General features: G+C 42.7%; 1 protein-coding gene across 4 annotated transcripts in view; it reads left to right on the top strand.

Annotated features, from left to right (window-relative positions):
* The window catches only part of sap30bp (SAP30 binding protein), a 40,501-nt gene extending 16,508 nt beyond the window's left edge, over positions 1–23,993 (top strand). The window contains exons 4-10 of one of the 4 annotated variants that reach the window (XM_084142063.1): positions 537–579; positions 16,711–16,799; positions 20,492–20,583; positions 20,697–20,809; positions 20,929–20,987; positions 22,642–22,729; positions 22,988–23,993. In XM_084142063.1, coding sequence (XP_083998189.1) covers positions 537–579; positions 16,711–16,799; positions 20,492–20,583; positions 20,697–20,809; positions 20,929–20,987; positions 22,642–22,729; positions 22,988–23,169 — 666 coding nt within the window. In that variant the 3' untranslated portion in view covers positions 23,170–23,993. Of the gene's footprint in view, positions 1–536; positions 580–16,710; positions 16,800–20,491; positions 20,584–20,696; positions 20,810–20,928; positions 21,033–22,641; positions 22,730–22,987 lie in introns of all 4 variants that reach the window. The other 3 variants (XM_084142061.1, XM_084142064.1, XM_084142062.1) reach the window with 3 other exon arrangements.
* Positions 23,994–24,977: the final 984 nt, after the last annotated feature.

Here is a 24,977-nt window from a genome sequence, read left to right as displayed (position 1 = left end):
TTGAGAGAATGACAAGAGTGTGCAAAGCTGTCATCAAGGCAAAGGGTGGCTACTTTGAAGAATCTCAAATATAAAATATATTTTGATTTGTTTAACACTTTTTTTTGGTTACTACATGATTCCATATGTGTTATTTCATAGTTTTGATGTCTTCACTATTATTCTACCGATGTAGAAAATAGTAAAAATAAAGAAAAACCCTGGAATGAGTAGGTGTGTCCAAACCTTTGACTGGTACTGTACATTTTTTCAAAAAGATAAAGCATGGTTTAAATAATCAGGAAACCTCATTCAGTTTTAGCCTACCTGTCACGTTGCCATGGCTGACAAACTAATATCCTATTGCAAACCGTTCCACTGCTATTACCCTATTCTAATAGTAATCACTGTTAACGAGTGGTATAATTGGGGTAATTGATCACCATCAACAGTGATGTGATGTTATGCTGCCTGGCAATGTTGACCCTCACATCCAGGACAGTGCATGGTTCTTTGACTGATGTTCAACCCACACCTTCTGTGTTCTCTCTTTTCAGGAGATCCCAGAGGCAGAGAGGAAGGACCCCAATGAGTTGGTCGGTGAGTACACAAACAAACACACACACCAACAGACAAAAACGTGTTTAAGACACATATGGACACAATACAAACTTGGTGTGAAATATTTAGATTGCGGCCATCAGACGTTATATGCTCAGATTCTGTTAAATTGATAATGCTATGGTCTAAATCAGGGGTACTCAGTTCTTACCCTATGAGGTCCGGAGCCTGCTGGTTTTCTGTTCTACCTGATAATTAATTGCACACACCTGGTGTCCCAGGTCTAAATCAGTCCCTGATTAGAGGGGAACAATGAAAAAGTGCAGTGGAACTGGCTTCGAGGTCTAGAGTTGCGTTTGAGTGATCTTTGAAAAGCGAGTCAGAGCTTTTTTTGTCTTAACTGGATGTCTCAGCTCACATTATAAAGGGAATAACAAACACCCTGTTGAAACTGGAGTAAACTTTGAATAGTGATATTGATTAAAAAGATGCACCTGTTTCAGTAGCGCAACTCAAGTAGGCCAAATCAAATGCAAACATTTCTGTAATCAGCGCTTTCTTTTCCAGCCGTTAACGAGGATGACGTGCGGAGCTCTTTATGGCCATCGCACATCATTTGAAAGATGCATGTCCCCTCTTGCTAACATTAAAGCATTGTTGCGTTAGGTAGGCCTATTTGTTTCATTTTTTCCATTTATAATGATGATGATCGGGACCTGTTGCAATAAAGCATGAGAACCCGGGGATTATCGTGTGATGACTCCCGACTAAAGGGCTGTCCATACCAAGGACGATAACTATAACGATAAAAAACATTCTAATTCAAGTGAATATTAGTGTTCACACTACAACGATAACTACAAAAAGAATGGAGAACGGTAGTGAGAGATCGTTTGGATCACTTTCAGAGCGTTTCGCCAAGACCCCCCCCGTCCCGTCCCGTCCCTCCAACGATAAAACATTGACAACCAATCAAAAACGTGTTTATATTGACACGTTCTAGGTGCCCGATGCTTGCCTGAGTAACTGGGCATGTCTGAGCATATTGGTGACCACATTAATTATAGGACAACTGGGGAGAATGATGATTCGTGACAAACAGCGCCTGAGAAGGCCTTATTTTCCAATGGCCTATCAGTTAATGTCGACACATCCTCACAAAATACACACTGTGTGCCACTGCTAATGTGCCCTTCTGGACCTTGTAAACTGTTGATAAAATACCCATTACTGATCCAAATGGTTACCTAATCAGGCCTAGGCTAGTTGATGATGATGATGATGATGATGATGATTATTATTATTTCGGAATGAAACATGCATTCAAAACGCAAGGCGTTTTTAGCGGTTATTGTAATGGCATTCACTGCAGTTTACAGCCTAGACTAGAATTCTTTACTCGCTAGAAGAAAAATGCATTATTGCATTGTGTTATATCCTAGGTCTAGGTATGATCCTTTTCTTGTCCCTAAAAAGCTTAATCAATTAGGGAGGTTATTCAAATTAGCCTACATCACTACAGTTTACAGCTCTAGAAAATTATTGTAGGCTACTCACTTAATAACAATAATACTTTCGTCATTGCTTGTAGCCTAGGTAAAATAATTGTATTGTCTAAAAATGTAGGCCTAATCAGTAGTGGAGCTTTACGTGTCCAGGACTGCAGAGCGCAGCCTGGAGGAGTGCACAGATCTGCCATTTCATAACTTTTTTTTTTGTTCTTGCACAATTACTTGGGGGGCTAATGAATGGCGTAATATTTAGCTTCAACTAAACATCTCTAGTCGCTCTCTTCCAGCTGTTCCCGTGCGCAATAGGATATAGGCTACGCAAGCCTGTTTGCTATTCCTCTTCACGTGAAATCCCAGGAAAAGCAATAGGCTACAAAAGCTGTAGGAAATGTATTCTTAGCATTTTTTTAACTAGACCTAGTCTTTTCATGGCGTCTTATTCTGGTCGAAAACTGGTTGTAAAAATTAATTGTATTATTTTTTTTACTGACCGGAATATGACATTTTTCTGACCACCATATGGCCAGCTGGTCATAATTCTGACCACTATATTATGTAGCCTACTGGTCATAGTTAGGACGTCATCATAACCTGGTAATGACCACCTGACTACAGCTTATTACCTACTGTAAAAAGTATTGCAGGGGAAAAAATTGGATATTGAAAACATTGTTCATTACATTTCTATTTGTTTCCATAGTCACCAATTAAATTTGAAATATGCAACATATTATTACATTTAAAGTAGATAAAGCAATGGCATAAAACAAATCTACATTACAATTTATTTCAGATCCGCACACAGTAATTGTTTCATAATTCACCCACAGACATTCCATGCATAGAAAGACTGGGACACAGAGGATATAAAGGCAGATTGTTTTATTAATGATTCATAAGAGTGGTGTTTATGGTCAGATTTGCTTTAGAGAGAATTAGTGCATTGCAAATGTATCAATTTGAGATTTTAAAATAACTAGAAAACAACATTCTTGAAGAAACTTTGGACTCAGCTGGCTAAAAACATTTCCAAAGTATTTCCATGGTATAACTAGCGTTGAGATGTCTTAAAAAAAGAGCAACTTGCTCATATACATACTTTGCGTCCTCCTACCTTGGAGGTCAGGGGCAAATTTTAGGACTTTCCAGAGGGCCCGCAACACATCAACCTCTTGGGTTTTCTGTCTTTTCATGACACCTTACTGTAAGAAGAAAAGAAAAAAGATTAACGATTGGCATAATGTGAATATGCAGGACACGACAGAACAGTAACACACAGTAAAATATCATTAACAGTCAGAATCTACAAAAAATGTCTCATTGTCTATGCCAAACTGCTCACAGTTACTTACCAACTACAATGGATCATACACGAGTGGTAGCAAAGGCATGTTTGCTCCTCTGTCCCTTCATATTGAAGTGGGACATTTAATTCAATGGTCATCAATCTAAAACATTTTAAGAGGTTATCAAAATTAGACAGTAGTTGGATAATGACTTTTTTTTTACTCATCTCTAAATGGTAAAGTTTTGCTTAATCCTAATACATGTTGTAATATTCAAACAACTTTTTATAAACGCACCGCTCCATAATCCTGAGGACATTTCCCGGACATAAGTTCCCCCAAGAAAGGTAAATTAAAGTGGCATTAAAGAGACAATAAAATATTATATTTTTCAAAAGTTGTATGTCAAACATTGTTAGAAATGGGTGTAATTGGCAAATCTCTTCCTCTTCTCTGCATCTGCGCACGTGTCAGTTTGAGTGAGCGACAGGGAGAATAAGCTAGAGAGAAATGGGAGAAACTTTACTTGACTCACCAAGGGAGGTGTGTGTTGAATCAGGACACAAGGGTTTTGCACCTGGAGAAAAAAAAGGCGAGTTAAAATAGGGTTTTATTTGCTTTACAAACTAATATTATTAGAAGCAGTGCTGTTTCAATTGTATTTACTTACACTACACTCATAGAAAAAAGGGTTCCAAAAGGGTTATTCGGCTGTCCCCATAGGAGAACACTTTTGGGTTCCAGGTTGAACTCGTTTGGGTTCCATGTAGAACCCTCTGTGGAAAGGGTGCTACATGGAATCCAAAGGAATTCTACCTGGAACCAAAAGGGTTCTCCTAAGGGGACAGCCGATGAACCCTTTTAGGTTCTAGGTAGCACTTTTTTTCTAAGAGTGTAAGGCAATCATGGGCAGCTGAATAGCATGTCTCTTGGAGAATCCAGTTGCAGAGAAAAAAACATTAATGATCATCAGCATAGCTCTTACAAAGCTGGCTAGTAGCAATCAATACACATTGAAGATCAGAGTATCAAACAGAAGAAAAAATACATTTTGCTCATAACTTTACTATGGATTTAAGGAATGGTGGTGGTGCTGCTCTCTCCTTTCCCTGGGATGTGGCAGAATAGGTAACTGAGTGGGTGGACAAGCACTGCTGTAGAGACCATGCATCAGGTCATTGACATGTTCAGGAACTGTAGAGACCTAGACAAATCATGATTAACCATTACTTAAGGTCTTCACTAAATTAGACTTAGCCTAGCAAGTACATTGACTATTTTCCCCTTAAGCAATCTGGCAGTCAGGCAGACATATGGAGAGAGCTAGAGAGAGCAAAACATAGGCTATTTAGATTTCTTAGTCAGCTGGCTGAATAACTTCTGTACTCCTTCCCTTTGTTCCCTCTTCCATCCAAGCTAGAAGATTCCTGCAAAAAAGAGAATCAAGAATTGAAAAGGGCAGTTGACAGTTGTAACGTTAGAATGAGTGTTGAGGGGGAGCAGGGATAGGCAAAATGTATATTATTGTCAAATACAAAATACAAGGTTCCCTGATGAATCATGAAAAACTTCACATCCATATTGGGGGGTACACATTTCAAGAATTAGGCTAGCGTAAAATGTCTCACTCACTCAATGTTTCCTAAATGTGTTTTCAACCATCTCTCTCACTCACACACACACACACACACAGCTAGCATGACACAATGTTGACATGACAATGTTTTGTAAAGTTATTGTGATCATCGCTCACACACATACACACATTAACTAAACAGATATCAAAATGTCAAAACGTTAGCTAGCTTACCATGTCAATGGAGGATTAGCCAGAAAGCTAACGTTAACTAGCTAAAATTAGCCAACTAGCTAAAATTAGCCAGCTAGCTAGCTAAACTTTCCTTGATGTTCTTCTCCCCAACAAACCACCACTTTACTTACAAAAACAATACAAGTTTGCAGGAGAGCAGGGACTACCACTTAGCAGTCTAATATGTTGTGTACATTTCGAGAAACATTTCGAGAAACTCTGAGCAAGAGGAAGCAGGCAGTCCGCGTACAGAGATCTATTACTGCGAGACAGACCGATTCCAATCCAAGTTTTAGCTCATTTAGCTACTGAAACTAAAATAAACTTACTGCACGCATTGTTAATTGCTTAAAAGCTTTAATGGAAAATATAATTGTCATATTCTCCGGTGCAATCATTTTTTACTAATTATTGATGGAAATAAATAGGATAAAAATAGGGTTTTGTAAATCCTGGTGGATTGTAGTAGGATATTGAAATAAGACACAGACCTACACTACCGGTCAAAAGTTTTAGAACACCTACTCATTCAAGGGTTTTTCTTAAATTTTACTATTTTCTACATTGTAGAAGAATAGTGAAGACATCAAAACTATGAAATAACACATATGGAATCATGTAGTAACCAAAAAAATGTTAAACACATCTAAATAGAAAGATTCTTCAAATAGCCCCCCTTTGCCTTGATTACAGCTTTGCACACTCTTGGCATTCTCTCAAACATCTTCACCTGGAATGCTTTTCCAACAGTCTAGAAGGAGTTCCCACATATGCTGAGCACTTGTTGGCTGCTTTTCCTTCACTCTGCGGTCCAACTCATCCCAAACCATCTCAATTTGGTTGAGGTCGGAGGATTGTGGAGGCCAGGTCATCTGATGCAGCACTCCATCACTCTCCTTGGTAAAATAGACCTTACATACCCTGGAGGTGTGTTGGGTCATTGTCCTGTTGAAAAACAAATGATAGTCGCACTAAGCCCAAATCAGATGGGATGGCGTATCACTGCAGAATGCTGTGGTAGCCATGCTGGTTAAATGTGCCTTGAATTCTAAATAAATCACAGTGTCACCAGCAAAGCACCCCCACACCATAACACCACCTCCTCCATGCTTTATGGTGGGAAATACACATACGGAGATCATCCGTTCACCCACACCGCGTCTCACAAAGACAAAGCGGTTGGAACCAAAAATCTCCAATTTGGACTCCAGACCAAAGGACACATTTCCACCGGTCTAATGTCCATTGCTCGTGTTTCTTGGCCCAAATATCACAATTCTTAGTTTTTTAATATTGGTATTTCAGCACCTGCCGAATAACCTCAAATGGCCCTATCCTGAAAAAGTTCATCTGGCCGGATAAGCTGAAGTGGACTCGGCCCGAGTACCAGTGGTCACTATGACAATGAACACAGCCTGAAAGCACTGAATGGTCTGTGGTACCACCTTATTAATAGGCCTACAGTGCGCAGTAGGATGTGTTGATCAGTTGATTGACAGGTGTACTGCAGAACGATAAACGGTCTGCTGGTGTGAATGCTTGCCAACGTTTAGTTATGTATAATTTATCGTTATAGATATCGTTACGGTTATTGCCTTGGTGTGGATGGCCCTTAAGGGCTGTTCTTAGGCCCGAGGCGAAGCCAAGGGAGTTATCACATGATAATTCCCAAGTTCGAGGCTCTTATTGCTTTTATGAAGTGGTTGCCAACATATTTAAAAAAAGATAAACAACATCTTTTCATTAACTTTATTTTAATGAGTAAATTCGGTATATTTCATCCTACCACCAGACGATATAGTCCGGGCAAAAGCCAGTTGTTAGTTCTGAAGTTGCTAACCAAACAGGCTGGTCGTTAATTATATTCTCATGTTTTGACCCAGTCGTTCATTCAATTCATTCCATGTTGCTTTGCTAAAGAAATCATCATGATGATGAGAGAAAATAACCTTTTAATAATAATGATTTACCGGTAATAAATATTTAATAAATAGGCAACACCCAGCTGATTGTCGAGTCAGTCAATAAAATATGGTTATGGAGGATAGCAAGGCTAACGTTACTTCTCCTTTGTTGGCTAGCTAGCTAGCTAGCCAACTAAAGCTAACACACAATCACATCAAGCAGCTGAAATGACAGCAAACTATGTGCATTTTCATCTGTTTTACCTTGGATACATCCATTAATGATCTTGATAAATGCATTTTGTGGTGGAAAAAACACTTTTCTTTGTTTAGGGATTTTTAACATGAATGATTCAATTTCATTTAAACGTTCACACCCCTATTTTCAACCTCGCATGGAGGGATTTTCCCAACCCGCGTGGATAATTTATTTCTTAATAAGCTTAAACCTGATTAAACTTGTAATTTGATTTTTCTATAGGCTATTGATACTGTTTTTCTCTCTCATTATTAGTCCCCTGGCTACCTTAAATGTCTAGGCAATTCAAACAACTTTTTGAGATTTAACTCCGTTAAATTCATTGTTGCGAAAGCAATGCATAAAACTATGAAAGCGTAGCCTATAGCCCAAAGTCATATTCATAGCCTATCGAATGGAGAGAGAAGGGAATATAGGCTACGTCTTTTAAAACTGCTAGACACAAGATAGTTAAGGAGTGTCCTTTATTTAAAAAATAGTTGCCTAATGCCCATGCATCTGATAGACAGAGAGAGAAACAATATTTTCTGACTGGACATTTTGTGCTGCTTTGGTGGAATTCTCTGCTCGGTCTGGCCTACATTCTTCTTTTGCGTTCTGTATCGAACATATTTATTTAAATAGGTTATAGAAAATAGAAACAAGTGTCACTTGTCCCTGCTGTGCACTGCACAACTCTGTTCTTTACTGCACAGTGCCAGCTAAGTTCAAATGGGCTAAACCATCGTCTGTCACATCACGATGTCGTGGCTACCAATCATCGTCGATTAACGATGCTGTCGGAATATCGCCCAACCCTAAGCAGTACAATACGTCTTTGTTTGTCTTCAGACAGGGTCATTCAGGTTATAAATGTGCCACAGGAAATGGTCATACACCCGTTGGGCCTGTGAGTCATGTGGTCAACATATACTCACTCGCAGGTACACAAGCGGTGGGCGTTGGTGCAGCATTAGCTGACGGAAGGTATGTGTGTGTGTGCTCGGAGCAAGACAGGATATGAGTGTAACAAAAGCAGCAGCAGGAGGACAGGAGAGAACAGGGAGTGGCCCTGGCTGATACACTGCTCTACAGTATTAGGCCATAAAAGAGTAGTACGTACCCATCGTACCTTCACTTCCTCTGCAGTGTATACTAGAGCCTGCTAACGCCGAAATAGAATGGCATACATGCTCTGTACAACCCCCTCTCCATATTACTCCCAACAAAACAGACCGGGAAATTGACAAAAGCTTTTGGAAAAACACAGCCACTGTCCAGTGTCTTAACTGTGACTCATCATCATGGTCACTGTACATTCCATCCCTGGGCCCAGTCTGTTGTTGTCTGTTCCACTGGGTTGGCTTCTGTTCGGAGGAAATGTCACAGAGTTCTGGTCTAAAGGTCTCATGCAGCGCCAGGCCAGCAAGCAGCATGAAGATGGGCTTTGTCTGTTTAATGGTGGGAGTTGAATTGTCTGGCTGGCTGTTGAATGAGACTTGAGCTCTGTCTGTTTCCTCTCTGGTTGTCTGGCAGTAACAGCCACATGTCTCTCTATCTCACTGGCTCTCACTGTCTGTCTGCCTGCCTTTCAATGTCCATTTTTGCAGCTACTCTGTGTCTATCTGCTGAATATAGACTACACTTTGGACTTGACCATGCAGTTGCCATATTATTGCTTTACAAACTTTGAACATCCACCAAAACAAATACGTTTTCATATTAACGCAAGTTATTCATATCTTGCTATATCAAACCGCTGTTAAAGCTACTGTTATTCAGAAGTAGCTTTAGGTAGGCCTAGTCAGAGGTGATCATGCAGGGCTGGGGCCTCTTGTGGTTTAGAGAGAGCTGTGATTCAGACTAGGGTTGAATATTTTCCCGGTATTTTACAAATGTTCCATCCTGAGAATAAATCATTTTTCTGATAACCTGGTATTTGCCGCCAAAACCGTAAGTGTCATTCAAAAGCATTATAAAGCATATACATAGATAAGCGCTTTGGTCAAAAATTCAAGGCTGATGCTACCTGAGCCTGATGAGCCATACATTAAATACATTTTATGAGCCCTACATTAGACATTTAATGAGCCCAAGCCCAAAAAAGCCAAATGATTGTGCGGTGATCCAATATATACAGTCAGGTCCATAAATATTTGGACATTGACCAAGTTATTATTATTTTAGCTGTCTACCACAGCATATTGGAGTTGAAATTAAATAATGAATGTGAGCTGAATGTGCAGACTTTCAGCTTTCATTTGAGGGTATTTACATCCTCTTTTTAAGGCACCAAAAGTAATTGGACAATTGGCTGCTCAGCTGTTCCATGACCAGGTGTGTGTTATTCCCTCGTTAGTTCATTTACAAGTAAGCAGGTAAAAGGTCTAGCGTTGATTTCAAGTGTGCCATTTTGCATTTGGAATCTGTTGCTGTTAACCCTCAATATGAAGTCCAAAGAGCTGTCACTGCCAGTGAAGCAAGCCATCATTAGGCTGAAAAATCTAAACAAACCCATCAGAGAGAGAGCAAAAACATTAGGTGTGGACAAATCAACTATTTGGTACATTCTTAAAAAGAAAGAACACCAAAAGGAACACCAAAAGGCCCGGAAGACCACGGAAAACAACTGTGGTGGATGACAGAATAATTATTTCCCTGGTGAAGAAAAACCCCTTCACAACAGTTGGCCAGATCAAGAACACCCTCCTTAAATTAAAGATGAAAGTCTACACTTAAAGCACATCTTGATTGTTTCCTTTCAAATCCATTGTGGTGGCGTACAGAGCCAAAATTAAGCAAATTGTGTCACTGTCCAAATACTTATGGACCTGAATGTATATGTTACAGTGAGGGGAAAAAAGTATTTGATCCCCTGCTGATTTTGTACGTTTGCCCACTGACAGACATGATCAGTCTATAATTTTAATGGTAGGTTTATTTGAACTGTGAGAGACAGAATAACAACAAAAAAATCCAAAAAATGTTATGTCAAAGATGTAATAAATTGATTTGCATTTTAATGAGGAAATAAGTATTTGACCCCTTTGCAAAACATGACTTAGTACTTGGTGGAAAAACCCTTGTTGGCAATCACAGAGGTCAGACGTTTCTTGTAGTTGGCCACCAGGTTTGCACACATCTCAGGAGGGATTTTGTCCCACTCCTCTTTGCAGATCTTCTCCAAATCATTAATGTTTCGAGCCTGACGTTTGGCAACTCGAACCTTCAGCTCCCTCCACAGATTTTCTATGGGATTAAGGTCTGGAGACTGGCTAGGCCACTCCAGGACCTTAATGTGCTTCTTCTTGAGCCACTCCTTTGTTGCCTTGGCCGTGTGTTTTGGGTCATTGTCATGCTGGAATACCCATCCACAACCCATTTTCAATGCCCTGGCTGAGGGAAGGAGGTTCTCACCCAAGATTTGACAGTACATGGCGCCAACCATCGTCCCATTGATACGGTGAAGTTGTCCTGTCCCCTTAGCAGAAAAACACCCCCAAAGCATAATGTTTCCACCTCCATGTTTGACAGTGGGGATGGTGTTCTTGGGGTCATAGGCAGCATTCCTCCTCCTCCAAACAGGGCGAGATGAGTTGATGCCAAAGAGCTCGATTGTGGTCTCATCTGACCACAACACTTTCACCCAGTTCTCCTCTGAATCATTCAGATGTTCATTGGCAAACTTCAGACGGGCCTGTATATGTGTTTTCTTGAGCAGGGGGACCTTGCGGGCGCTGCAGGATTTCAGTCCTTCACGGCATAGTGTGTTACCAATTGTTTTCTTGGTGACTATGGTCCCAGCTGCCTTGAGATCATTGACAAGATCATCCCGTGTAGTTCTGGGCTGATTCTTCACCTTTCTCATGATCATTGCAACTCCACGAGGTGAGATCTTGCATGGAGCCCCAGGCCGAGGGAGATTGACAGTTCTTTTGTGTTTCTTCCATTTGCGAATAATCGCACCAACTGTTGTCACCTTCTCACCAAGCTGCTTGGTGATGGTCTTGTAGCCCATTCCAGCCTTGTGTAGGTCTACAATCTTGTCCCTGACACCCTTGGATAGCTCTTTGGTCTTGGCCATGGTGGAGAGTTTGGAATCTGATTGATTGATTGCTTCTGTGGACAGGTGTCTTTTATACAGGTAACAAACTGAGATTAGGAGCACTCCCTTTAAGAGTGTGCTCCTAATCTCAGCTCGTTACCTGTATAAAAGACACCTGGGAGCCAGAAATCTTTCTGATTGAGAGGGGGTCAAATAGTTATTTCCCTCATTAAAATGCAAATCAATTTATAACATTTTTGACATGCGTTTTTCTGGATTTTTGTTGTTGTTATTCTGTCTCTCACTGTTCAAATAAACCTACCATTAAAATTATAGACTGATAATTTCTTTGTCAGTGGGCAAACGTACAAAATCAGCAGGGGATCAAATACTTTTTTCCCTCACTGTATATAGGCTATTGCACATTACGCACAACAGAAAAACATAAAAGCACGTCATGTAGCTATATATATATATATATATATATATATATATATATATATATATATATATATATATATATATATATATATATATATATATACACACACACACACACTCATACTCTCTTGGGTAAGTAAATGAAACATGCAACAGTAGGCTAATCTTTTTGAGTGTGAACTGTATTACTGTATTGTATTATAGTCTATTGTATTATACAGACTGGAATTACACACCTCGTTCAAACCATGATAAAGCAGGGAGAGAACATGCTATTCTGGTGCAGCACGTGCTGACTACAAAGTTACAAGTATAGGCTAGCGAATTTTGATTTTAATTTTGAAATATAATGGGGCCTATTTGTATAATTAGTAGGCTGACGCATTTATACCTTTCAGAATATTTCCTCTAGTGTTATTAGCCTGCCTACCTCTTTCTCTCTCTCTAGTGTTGCTTCATTCCTTCCTCGCTTTCAACAGTTAAATTAAATACGTGTTGTTGTCCTTATAGTCATCATTTTAATGACATGCTTGAATAATATAGGACTAGAATTAGATGCAGAAGGCTTTCACTTCTCTTCATGAAGATTGAATGGCTATGGGTCTGAATAAATAAATAACTGAATAGCCTACCGCCATCAAGCGTTCGCACTTCTTTCAAACCACCCATGAATTCTATTGGCTGCTGTATTTAACATTCGAATAGTCTTGGTTAATGTCCAGCAAGCTGTACTAGTCTAGCTTTTCCTGCATGGGACTCCAAGAGCTAAGGAGCGTTTTATAAGGAGAGGCCAGCAGAGCACAGGTGCGTGCATATTGCGCAAGAGACCCATCATTCATTAGCTAAATATAAGGCTAATACTGCATTTAATGTATTACCTGAACGAGGAAGGCTAGGCCTGCTAGATATCAATCTTGAACAGGATTATCTATTTTGGATGTAATTTGAATGGAAGTGATGGAGAGAGAGAGACTGCGTGAGAGTTCTTGCGCGTGCACTGATTTAAACCAACGATATTCAAGTGATAGGCTATTTTAAAACTCTGCAGCTGCAATTTAAAAAATGTATTTACTGTTTTAAAAAATGTGACCCCCAAAAACAAGATGGAGATGGGTAAGTTAGACGCACATTCGGTCCTTATATTACTGTAGCATAGGCTATGCTGCAGCAAATGTAGACCTACCTGTCACAAGAAGAAAAGTTACCATGTTGGTGATAGGTCTACATGTATTGTGAACTGCGCTCCATACTGAGATGGGCTGTCTGTCCCCACCCTGAGCATTGATGATTCATCATGCAGAGAGAAGGCCGCAGAGAAGCCAGATTTAGACATCACGTATAATTTAACAGTTCTATTTCAGGTCATGCTGTTCATATAAATAATTTATTATAATTTACCGGTTTCTCGCAGTTATGTCTTCCGGGAAAGGAGAGTGGTTTTGGGTGATAAATCTCGGTAACCGGGTTCCTGCCATTCATCCCTAATTCAGACCACTATCACTGTACAGTATGTCTGCTATGTGCCTGTTGCCACACACACACATCGCAACCTGTGTTCATGTAAAGCAACACATGCTCATGCTAGGGCCCATGACTCATCAGACATGCCTGGTCAGGTTTTTCCCTACCCCAGGCCATGGTATTTTCTACTGTTCAGCCAAGTGCATATTTGTGTTTAGTGTATGCTTGTCACTGAGTACATCATGACTGTTATGGTTTCTTTATGTTTACTGTGTGTGTGTACGCCTGTCCGTGAACTGCATTTAACCATGGCAAGGTGACTGGGAATATGGCAGAATACAAACAGTGTAGCTATTCACTCCGCAAGGCAATCAAACAGGCAAAGCGTCAGTATAGAGACAATGTGGAGTCTCAATTCAACGGCTCAGACACGAGACGTATGTGGCAGGGTCTACAGACAATCACGGACTACAAAAGGAAAACGGGCCACGTCGCCGACACCGACGTCTTGCTTCCGGACAAGCTAAACACCTTCTTCGCCCGCTTTGAGGATAACACAGTGCCAGCGACGTGGCCCACTACCAATGACTGTGGGCTCTCCTTCTCCGAGGCCAACATGAGTAAGACATTTAAGTGTGTTAACCCTCGCAAGACTGCCGGCCCAGATGGCATCCCTAGCTGCGTCCTCAGAGCATGCGCAGACCAGCTGGCTGGTGTGTTTACAGACATATTCAGTCTCTCCCTATCCCAGTTTGCTGTCCCCACATGCTTCAAGATGGCCACCATTGTTTCTGTACCCAAGAAAGCAAAGGTAACTGAACTAAATGACTATCGCCCTGTAGCACTCACCTCTGTCATCATGAAGTGCTTTGAGAGACTAGTCAAGGATCATATCGCCTCTACCTTACCTGTCACCCTAGACCCACTTCAATTTGCTTACCGCCCCAATAGATCCACAGACGATGCAATTGCCATCACACTGCACACTGCCCTATCCCATCTGGACAAGAGGAATACCTATGTAAGAATGCTGTTCATTGACTATAGCTCCGCATTCAACACCATAGTACCCTCCAAGCTCATCAAGGGTGCGTGCTCAGCCCACTCCTGTACTCCCTGTTCACCCATGACTGCGTGGCCAAGCACGCCTCCAACTCAATCATCAAGTTTGCAGACGACACAACAGTAGTAGGCTTGATTACCAACAAGACGAGACAGCCTACATGGAGGTGAGGGCTCTGGGAGTGTGGTGCCAGGAAAATAACCTCTCACTCAACATCAACAAAACAAAGGAGATGATCGTGGACTTCAGGAAACAGCAGAGGGTGCACCCCCCTATCCACATCGACTGGACCGCAGTGGAGAAGGTGGAAAGCTTCAAGTTCCTTGGCGTACACATCACTGACAAACTGAAATGGTCCACCCACACAGACAGTGGTGAAGAAGGCGCAACAGAGCCTCTTCAACCTCAGGAGGCTGAAGAAATTTGGCTTAGCACCTAAAACCCTCACAAACTTTTACAGTTGCACAATTGAGAGTATCCTGTTGGGCTGTATCACCGCCTGGTACGGCAACTGCACCGCCCGCAAATGCAGGGCTCTCCAGAGGTTGGTGCGTTTTGCCCAACGCATTACAGGGGGCAAACTACCTGCCCTCCAGGACACCTACAGCACAGGAATGCCAAAAAAGATCATCAAGGACATCAACCATCCGAGTCACTGCCTGTTCACCCCGCTATCATCCAGAAGGCGAGGTCAGTACAGGTGCATCAAAGCTGGGACCGAGAGATTGAAAAACAGCTTCTATCTCAAGGCCATCAGACTGTTAAACAGCCATCATTAGCACTTTAGAGGCTGCTGCCTATAGACAGACTAGAAATCACTGGCCACTTTAAGAAATGGAACACTAGTCACTTTAATAATGTTTACATATCTTGCATTACTCATCTCAAATGTGTATATACTGTATTCTATACTATTCTACTGTATCTTAGTCAATGCCGCTCTGTCATTGCTCGTCATATATGTATATTTTCTTAATTCCATTCCTTACTTAGATTTGTGTGTGTTGGGTATATGTTGTGAAATTGTTAGATATTACTTGTTAGATATTACTGCACTGTCGGAGCTAGAAGCTCAAGCTTTTCGCTACACCCGCAATAACATCTGCTAAACACGTGACCAATACAATTTGATTTGATTTGACTTGGTCAGTTTGCCAGTAGCAGAGGGTAATGCCCCTCCCTGTAGGAGTGTCATACCCCTCTCACCTACAGACACAAGACAGGAGGGGGGTGGGGGAGGAGAGGCCAGGGTAAGTTCAAGCAGGGTAGTGTGAGGGGTGTGGGTTTGTTTTTGGTTTCACCTGGGCATCAAACAAAACGAGTAGAAGAAGAGTGAGGTGAGATGAGTTGGAAAAGAAAGGGAAAACAGTAAAGAGAGCGATTGAGAGGAGGGGAAGATTATAGAGGGATCACACGACCTGTAAGGACTGAAGTGGAGTGTGTTGGGTGCATGGAGTAGCTGGTTCACTACACAACATACTGTATGTGACCTACAATACAGGCTAAAGGACCCTACTTAACTGTTCTCACATACAAAATGTACGCAGACATTTTTTTCTCAATGATTTTTAAAGCAGGGGTGTCAAACATGCGGGCTGGATCCGGGGGGAAACAAACTTAAAAATACTAAAACCAAATTGAAACTGGGTAGAAATGATAATGGACCTATATTCCTACAATTTCTTGAACCCTGTAACCACGTGGAATTAATGGGTCAAAATTAGACGTTCATCCACATTACGTCAAATCCTGACTTGAAACAGATCAGGTTGGTTTCTTGACTGTCCAGCTCGCTAATAGTCACTAGACAGTCAGGGTGCATCGACAGTTCCAAAAACGATGGATAGAGGACAATGTTTTGCACGTTTTGACAGCAAGGATATATACCAATTTTCAGTGTGGCCCTCCGGACCTCAATGACAACTGAATGCGGCCCCCGGGGCAAAATGAGTTCAACACCCCTGATTTTAAAGCCTGTATTAGATTGACGGTGCTGAGTGACCTGTAAAATGCTCTCCCGCTGATGAGGCTCTAGTGACACTGAAGAATGTCTGGCCTGGAGTCAGAGAAAGAAAGGAAGAGAAGGTAGAGAAAGGAGGGAAGAGTTGGAAAAAAGGGGAGCCTCGCTTCTCTACACAAGCCCCAACAGACACTCCCTGACTGGGTGTGGTGCCTAGGTCTCGTACCAGGACCAGATGCTCCTACACACACACACACACAGAACAACCGTCAGCTTAGGAATGCATCTAACATGTTGATTCAACACTCACTGACTTTACAGACATAATTTCTGGGTTCACCTCTAAAGATAAAAAGTAGCTACTAGACTGTCATGGGCATTTATTCAGCATCTATATCTGTCTGTAGTCTGCTCATCTGATTGGTTGTTTCTCTCTGTATCTCTGCCCCAGCTCTGTTCTCAGAGAAGGTGAGGAACATGTCGCCTGACAAGATCCGGATCCCCCCTGAACCACCAGGACGCTGCTCCAGTCACCTACAGGTACACAGACACATACCTGGGCTTTGTCTTCCACTCACACCCCTACTTCCATAGTTATGTACTGTATCTCTACTTACCTGTCTCTCAATTCACCTGAACTTACCTGTGCTATATGACTACCACTCTTGCACGTCTGACATACCTGTGAAATTCCTCTGTCTAAACTGGTCTGGTCACCTGGTCTAAACAACCATCACTTTCACATTTGTCACACTGGCCTACAGTACCACCATAGTCAGCAGTGACACGGTAAGCTCTCTGTCAACAAGTAGCAGACTACTGGAGGGAGGACAGTAAGGGTGTAACGGTTCACCAAACCCATGGTTCGGTAGGTATTGCGGTTTTTCGGGTCACGTTTCGGTACAGCGGGAAAAATGTAATGCAAACAGTTACTGTAGTTAATTTTAGTTTATTTAAGAAAATCCAAAGTGTTGGTATTCCTGATTCAATATATGATCATGAGTCATATAATGCCTGATGAGAGCACCATCCGGAATACCAACACTTTGTATTTTCTTAAATGAAAACACGATTACTCATCAACAATAACACCACAATAAAGTGCAATATGCGTGTGAAATCAATATGTAAACGTGGCTTAGACATTGTATAGGCCTATGCTATAATGTTTTCTTACAAAGAGATAAATTATGCACACTTGTGTGACTCATAAAGGGAGCGTGCCTGTGGCACGTACTTCTCATTTCCCACTCTGGGGTAATGTGATGGGCTGTCACTGTCAAGTAGCTCTCTGTAGCCCTGGAGGTCCATCCATCTGTAGTAAGCAAAACACAGGGTGCATTAGCCAATTCATTGACAACTTCAGCTTTAGCCTGCTTCTATAGAGCGGGGAGTACCTGTTTGCTGAAATGGGTACAGGAGAGTGAAGTTCGTAACGTGGCTCAAGCACTTCCACAGGTTGCTGAAACCTCCTATTCTTCTCAACCACTGAGAATGGGCGCATATCCACGGCTATAAACATACCTATCGCTCTTGTAATTTCTTTTTCCTGCTCAGAATCAGCTGTGAAGGGCTGCTTGAATGCAGAGGGGAGACTAAATGTTTTTGTGTGTGTGTTTCCGTTTTGTGGTAGGAATACTGGGGTGATGTCGGTGTAAAAACATGCTTGAGGTGTTGGCCGCTGCATAGTCCAGTGGTTCCCAACTCCTCGAGTACCCCCAACAGCACACGTTGCTGTAGCCCCAGACACAAAACACCTGATTCAACTCATTGAGGGCCTGATGATTAGTTGACAAGTTGAATCAGGTGTTCTTGTCTGGGGCTACAATAAAAGTGTGTAACTGTTGGGGGTACTCGAGGACTGGAGTTGGGAACCACTGGCATAGGTTATTCTCGTTGAGCAGTGGCGACATACTCTCTCTGTCCATCGCAGCTGTAAACTACTGGGAAGACAAAATGTTCCCAAACTGGTTTATCGACCCCACCACTCGCCATCGTACAGAACTAGTTCCAGGCTGCGGCTCCCAAAAGGACTGCCACTTAAGATTAGAATTTTGATTACAAAGTGCGCATAGGCTTTAGTTTTAACAGAATAGCCACAAAAAAAACACTGCTCAGATTTAATTGAGGCATACAATGCAGCGTAGGTATAGTCTATAGGAGCGTGTCTGAAATACCAACACTTTGGTTTTACCCCTTTTTTTCCCCAAAAATGTTGTGATATCCAATTGGTAGTTAGTCTTGTCCCATCGCTGCAACTCCCGTATGAACTCGGGACAAGCGAAAGTCAAGAGTATTGTATCCTCCGAAACATGACCCTGCCAAGCCGCACTGCTTCTTGACACACTGCTCGCTTAACCCGGAAGCCAGCCGCACCAATGTGTCAGAGGAAACACTGTACAACTGCCGACCGAAGTCAGCGTGCATGCGCCCAGCCGGCCACGAGTCACTAGAGCGCGATGGGACAAACCCTCCCCTAACCCGGACGACGCTGGGCCAATTGTGCGCCTCCCGGTCGAGGCCCACGTGTTTTTTATTTTTTCTATATTTTTCTATGTATTAATTTAGCATCACAGTGCGGACTGAACCGAGGTCCCCGTACTGAAAGGTTCGGTGTGAACAGTTACACCCCTAGCGGACAGGTAAGTGTATGATGTACTGAAATCGGCGAGGGTATGAGAACGGATAAGGTGTGTGTCTGAGATATTGGTTTCCAGGTTGTAAATTGCCCCTCCTTCCAATGTCTGAGCAGAGTTCAATGCCAGCTGCCAGACAAGCAGTGTTCTGCAGTTGTTGGTAAATGTTCAAGAACGTTCCAGACTGTTGGAGAGCAGAATCCTCCAGTGGGAGAATAACATCAACATGTAGGAAGAGAGACAAAACATCTCAGTGGTCAGCTCTCTGTCAGAGTCCACATTCCATCCCTCTAGACACAGTCTCTGGTCTCTCAATCCTTACTTTGGTCCAAGGTTTTCCTCAGAAATAAGTTGGCATTCCCGGTAGATATTGCCATCATGCACAGATCTAGGATCGGCGTATCCGCCCCAAATCTTACCCCTAACCATGAGGGAGAAATATGCAACACTTAGATCAGTAAATGTAGTTCTTGTTGGGTAGGTGTTGAGGCAGGTGACGGTTTGGATGACTGACTTGGTGAGTGAACAGCTCAGCACTTTATAGTGTGCACACACACCTACTTAATAGCTTAGCGGTTAAGAGCGTTGGACCAGTAACCAAAAGGTTGCTGGTTGAAATCCCTGAGGTGGAAAAAAATATTCAGTTCTGCCCTTGAGCAAGGCAGTTAACCCACAACAACTGCTCGCCGGGAGCCGATGACGTCGACTAAGGCAGCCCCCCCCCCCCGCACATCTCTGATTCAGAGGGGTTGGGTTAAATGCGGAAGACGCATTTTGGTGGAATGAATTCAGTTGTGCAACTGACTAGGTATATTCGTTATCAGGTGAATCACTGATGATGAATCACTACCTTGCCTTAGGCTGCAACAAACACCAGCACACACACACAGGAAGGGCTGGGGACAGTTAAGACTCAGGCCAATGAGTAGCCAGGGTGTGGTCTGTGTTGTTAGTATGCCTCATTATTGTAACGGGCCTCATTACCATTGTATCTCAAAAAATAAACGTAACGCTACTGTTATCCTACTATTTGGCCTAATTGAACTTACTGTTTTGAGTACTGTAGATACAGTAGTGCCATAACATTCCAATCCTCCATCTTGTCCGTTTAAGGCTAATTTATAATTGTGGATACCCCTGGCTCCAGTTGACAGGCCCAGCTCCCTGCGTCTCCCTGGAGCCTGGTTGCCAAATATTGCTCTAAGGTATCAGAAACTGCAGACACACAATGGCTCCATTCAGAGCCCAGTCAGATATATGGGTCAAGGCTGGAGTAAAGACCCTGGCTTCAGCCTTTGCCAAGTTCAGCTGCCTTGTTGCTCATCGATTATCACACTGTAGTGGCTAAGCTAGCTCATTACGCCTCTACCAATTGACCAGACATTTGGTGCGGTTCATACACTGGTAACTTTGGAGGCCGAATGTCGCAAGTTCAGTTCCAGTTATGGACAACTGCACCTGGCTTTACTGAAATATCTAGGCTTGTGAGACATACACATCACACCAGACGAACAAAGTGCTTGTAGTAAAAACTATACTAGTGGGGATTTGACTCTTATGTTATATTGATCAGATATGTTGATTTTCTGTCAACAGGAGAAGATCCAGAAGCTGTATGAAAAGAATCTACATGGAGACTTTGACACAAACAACCACATTCAGAAGAAGAAAGAGTTCAGGAATCCCAGGTACACACACGCACACTAATTCATGGCACACACACAGAGTTATGATCACATCGATGATATGCGGGTTGCTTTTCCAGATACTTTTCTTGACATGTCTATGTGTGTCTTTGCAGTATCTATGAGAAACTCATCCAGTTCTGTGGCATTGATGAACTGGGAACCAACTACCCTAAAGACATGTTTGATCCTCACGGCTGGTCAGAGGACTCTTACTATGAGGCACTGGGTAAGGAAGTCATTGGTGTGTGTGTGTGCGGACAGGCATATGTGCTTGTTTGTGGCTACATGTGCTTGCCAGTCTGATGCAGTCCTATCAGCTGAACTGTTTTCTTTCCCTCCCTGCAGCCAAAGCTCAGAAAGTAGAGATGGATAAACTGGAGAAAGCCAAGAAGGACAGGACGAAGGTGAGGGACACGGGCGCTTTTATTGACTTGAAGAGGGGACCTGAGGTAACCTGAATTCCAATACACATGCTTTCAACCCCACCTCACAAAACAAACCCATGCCTGCTCTCCTCTTAACCCCATCCCCAACCTCTGTTAAAAACATATACACTACATGGCCAAAAGTATGTGGACATCTGCACGTTGAACATCTCATTCCAAAATCATGGGCATTAATATGCAGTTGGTCCCCCCTTTGCTGCTATAACAGCCTCCACTCTTTTGGGAAGGCTTTCCACTAGATGTTGGAACATTGCTGCGAGGACTTGCTTTCATTCAGCCACAAGAGCATTAGTGAGGTCGGGCACTGATGTTGGGCAATTAGCCCTGGCTCGCAGTCGGCGTTCCAATTAATCCCAAATGTATTCGATATGGTTGAGGTCAGGGCTCTGTGCAGGCCAGTCAAGTTGTTCTGCACCGATCTCGACAAACCATTTCTGTATGGACATCGCTTTGTGCACGGGGGTGTTGTCATGCTGAAACAGGAAAGGGCCTTCCCCAAACTGTTGCAGCAAAGTTGGAAGCACAGTATCGTCTAGAATGTCATTGTATGCTGTAGTGTTAAGATTTCCCTTCACTGGAAATAAGGGGCCTAGCCCGAACCATTTAAAACAGCCACAGACCATTATTCCTCCTCCATCAAACTCTACAGTTGGCACTATGCATTCAGGCAGGTAGTGTTCTCCTGGCGTCCGCCAAATCCAGATTTGTCAGTCGGACTGCCAGATGGTAAAGCGTGATTTATCACTCCAGAGAACGCGTTTCCACTGCTCCAGAGTCCAATGGCGGCGAGCTTTACACCACTCCAGCCGATGCTTGGCATTGTACATGGTGAGCTTAGGCTTATGTGCAGCTCCTCGGCCTTGGAACCCTATTTCATGAAGCTCCCGACGAACAGTTCTTGTGCTGACGTTGCTTCCAGAGGCAGTTTGGAACTCGGTAGTGAGTGTTGCAACCGAGGACCGACTATTTTAGCACTTCAGCACTCGGCGGTCCCATTCTGTAAGCTTGTGTGGCCTACCACTTTGCGGCTGAGCCGTTGTTGCTCTTTGACATTCCCACTTCACAATAACAGCACTTACAGTTGACCGCGGCAGCTCTAGCAGGACAGAAATTTGCCAAACTGACTTGTTGGAAAGGTGGCATCCTATGACGGTGCCACGTTAAGTCACTGAGCTCATGGGCCATTCTACTGCCATGGTTTGTCTATGGAGATTGCATGGCAGTGTGCTAAAAAAAATGGTTTACCTGTTAGCAACGGGTGTGGCTGAAATAGCCGAAACCACTCATTTGAAGGGGTGTCCACATTACTTTTGGCTATGTAGTGTACCTGTTCAGAGAAAATAGCTTTGCCAACCATGTTCATACATTTACTCCTCTCCTTTACTGTTTTACCAATCACAGACCGGGCCGTTCTCCTTTATCAGTCTGTGTGTCAGGGGCATGTTGCCACCAGCTGCCTCTAGTTTATTCCCTTCACACACTTCCAGAGAAGTGTCCTGCCAAGAGATTAAGCCTCATCACAACACCATGTCAATACAACCCAGCCTGGCTCCGCTCAGCCCTCTGCAGTATGAGTATGATAAAGTATTTTGTCTTCTCTCTCCTCTCCTAGATTGAGTTTGTGACGGGCACTAAGAAGGGAACAATCCCCACCAATGCAGCAGTTCCCACCACCAATACAGCTACTACCACAGCTACAGGTACACTTGCATCACACACAACTGTGTTCCAAATCAACCCCTAGCCCCAACCCCTAGACAGCTATCACCACCAACATCACTTCTATTGTCACTGGCAGAGAGATGAGCCCCCACACCCCATAGAAACATTATCATCCCTGACTGATTTTTTGTTTGTGACCTTCCTGAAAGAGAAAGGTTAAGATTATAGAGTATATCTGGTTTCCCTTCTCTCCCATTCACTATTTCTCTCTCTCTCCTGTCCTCTCTCCCGCCCAGCAGAGGCTCAGAAGAGGAAGAGTAAGTGGGACTCTGCAGTGCCTGTGACCCTGGCCCAGCCCGCACTGCTCACTACCACGGCAACCCTGCCAGGGGTGGTCTCCGTGACAACCACCGCCAGTGGAACCAAGACCACTGTCATCTCCGCCGTTGGCACCATCCAGAAGAAAGCCAAGCAGTGAACCGGCATGAGGAAGTGTGTGTGTTTGAATGGATGGATGTGTGTAAGAGAGAGAAGTGTGTGAGTGTGCATGGAGCTGTGTGACTGTATTACTAAATGCAAAAAGAGGGAGAGTGAGAGAATGTCTTCAGATAATATGGATGTCACGTGAACATTTCTGTATTCATCCCTCCTGGCTGTACAAGACCTCTGCATCTCTACTGCCGTCAGTCTCTGGGATTGGATCTACAACATATGGTCAAAGGACTCAATTCTGACTTGAGATTCAATAAGATAATTTTTCTGTCATTTCTGCATTGATGTCAATATAAGGTTCCTTTTTCATCCAGCTCTCCAGTCAGCACCCTGTATGCATTGATCTGTTTGTTTCTGTCGACAAGAAACAGTGTTTATGTGTTAGCTAAAGACTATCCATTGGGAAAACCACCCTACCTAGAAAGTAGCCTAGTTATGTCATAAGTTGCTAGCCTCATGACTGAAACTTGAGTTAGTTTCTCTATTCCATCCTCATGTACAATGGTTTCTTACAGTATCAACCCATCTGTTATGGTACAGTATATATTTATATTATTTTTGGGCTCTACAAAATTATTACCTTTCTACCCACAGTGTATATTTGTGCTATTTCCTAGGCTCTATGTTTTGACCATGTACTGGATGTGGTGTAGTAAGGCTGAAGGGGAACACAGACTGGACGTTTGCGTCAACGTTTCTTGTCTCATTTTCAATGGCCTATTCAAAGAGCTTAGCGGAATATTTTTTACAAATGTACATATCACTGATGATAGTATGGTAAATAAAACGAACGTCATACTGCCTTTTCAATCGGAGTGTGCTTCCCTTGTACGGTTGTCTTGGGTTCAACAGAAACTGTCTTCTATACATAACATAAGATGAAAGTAGTATTTTATCATACAATTATTTTCATACTGTTCTCTGGATAAAGCTTTGAATGTTCTGTCCAGGAAATTAAGGAATGGTTGTGTTATTGTGTTCCAGATCTATTGACCGCAGCCACTGGCCTGAATCTGGCCAGAGGAATTTCTGCCTAGCTGTCTCTCCCTTTCTTTCGCTCTCCTCTCTCTTCAATTTCTACCCTTCTGTCTCTTTTCTATCCACTACCCACGTTCTCGCTCCCCCTCAATCCTTCCCTCCATTACTGGGCACTTTGGGTATTTATGTGGCCAGGTGCGGTTGTGATTTACAGCCATCCTTCACCTCTTGCTTTTCTTTTATCCCTCTCTTGATAACACACCACCCCACCCCACAGTCTTCTGAAGCACCGCTAGAGGTCAAAGTTCAGAATCGGGGTAATTTACTTGAGTTAGTAAATTACAGTCCAAGTTAGATCAGCTTACCCTCAACAGATCCCCATATCAACAATAGATTTGAGTGCTTTTAAGCCTGTAGTAAACCTTAACCATATCCCAGGGGTTAAAGTTATCCATAACTGCGACGGATTTCCGTCATGGTTTTTGGAGAGGTACTTTTTAAAAGATCTGTAATAAAAATCTCCGTGGGGGTGGTTTGGAGATGACAGCCTAATACAGATAAGCATGTCTGTTCACGACATAAATGTATTCTCAAATATTGTATTTTCTCTGTTGAGCTGTGTGCACTGAACTGACATGCATGATTGTTGATACTCCGATATTTAGATGAAGGGAATAAAATAGTCTATAATGCGCACCACATCGGCAACTCAGACAGCAGTGTGTAGCCCACTGTAACTCTTGGCAAAGTCATTGTAAGCCTATGTTTTCGTGTGTTCTATGCGAGATAATATTCCTCTCAAGGCGAATTCAAGTT

The sequence above is a fragment of the Coregonus lavaretus genome (genome assembly GCF_964263955.1).
Source record: "Coregonus lavaretus genome assembly, chromosome: 25".
NCBI lineage: Eukaryota > Metazoa > Chordata > Actinopteri > Salmoniformes > Salmonidae > Coregonus > Coregonus lavaretus.
Note: the sequence above shows the minus strand (reverse complement) of the source record. Positions and strands in the feature narration are given on the sequence as shown.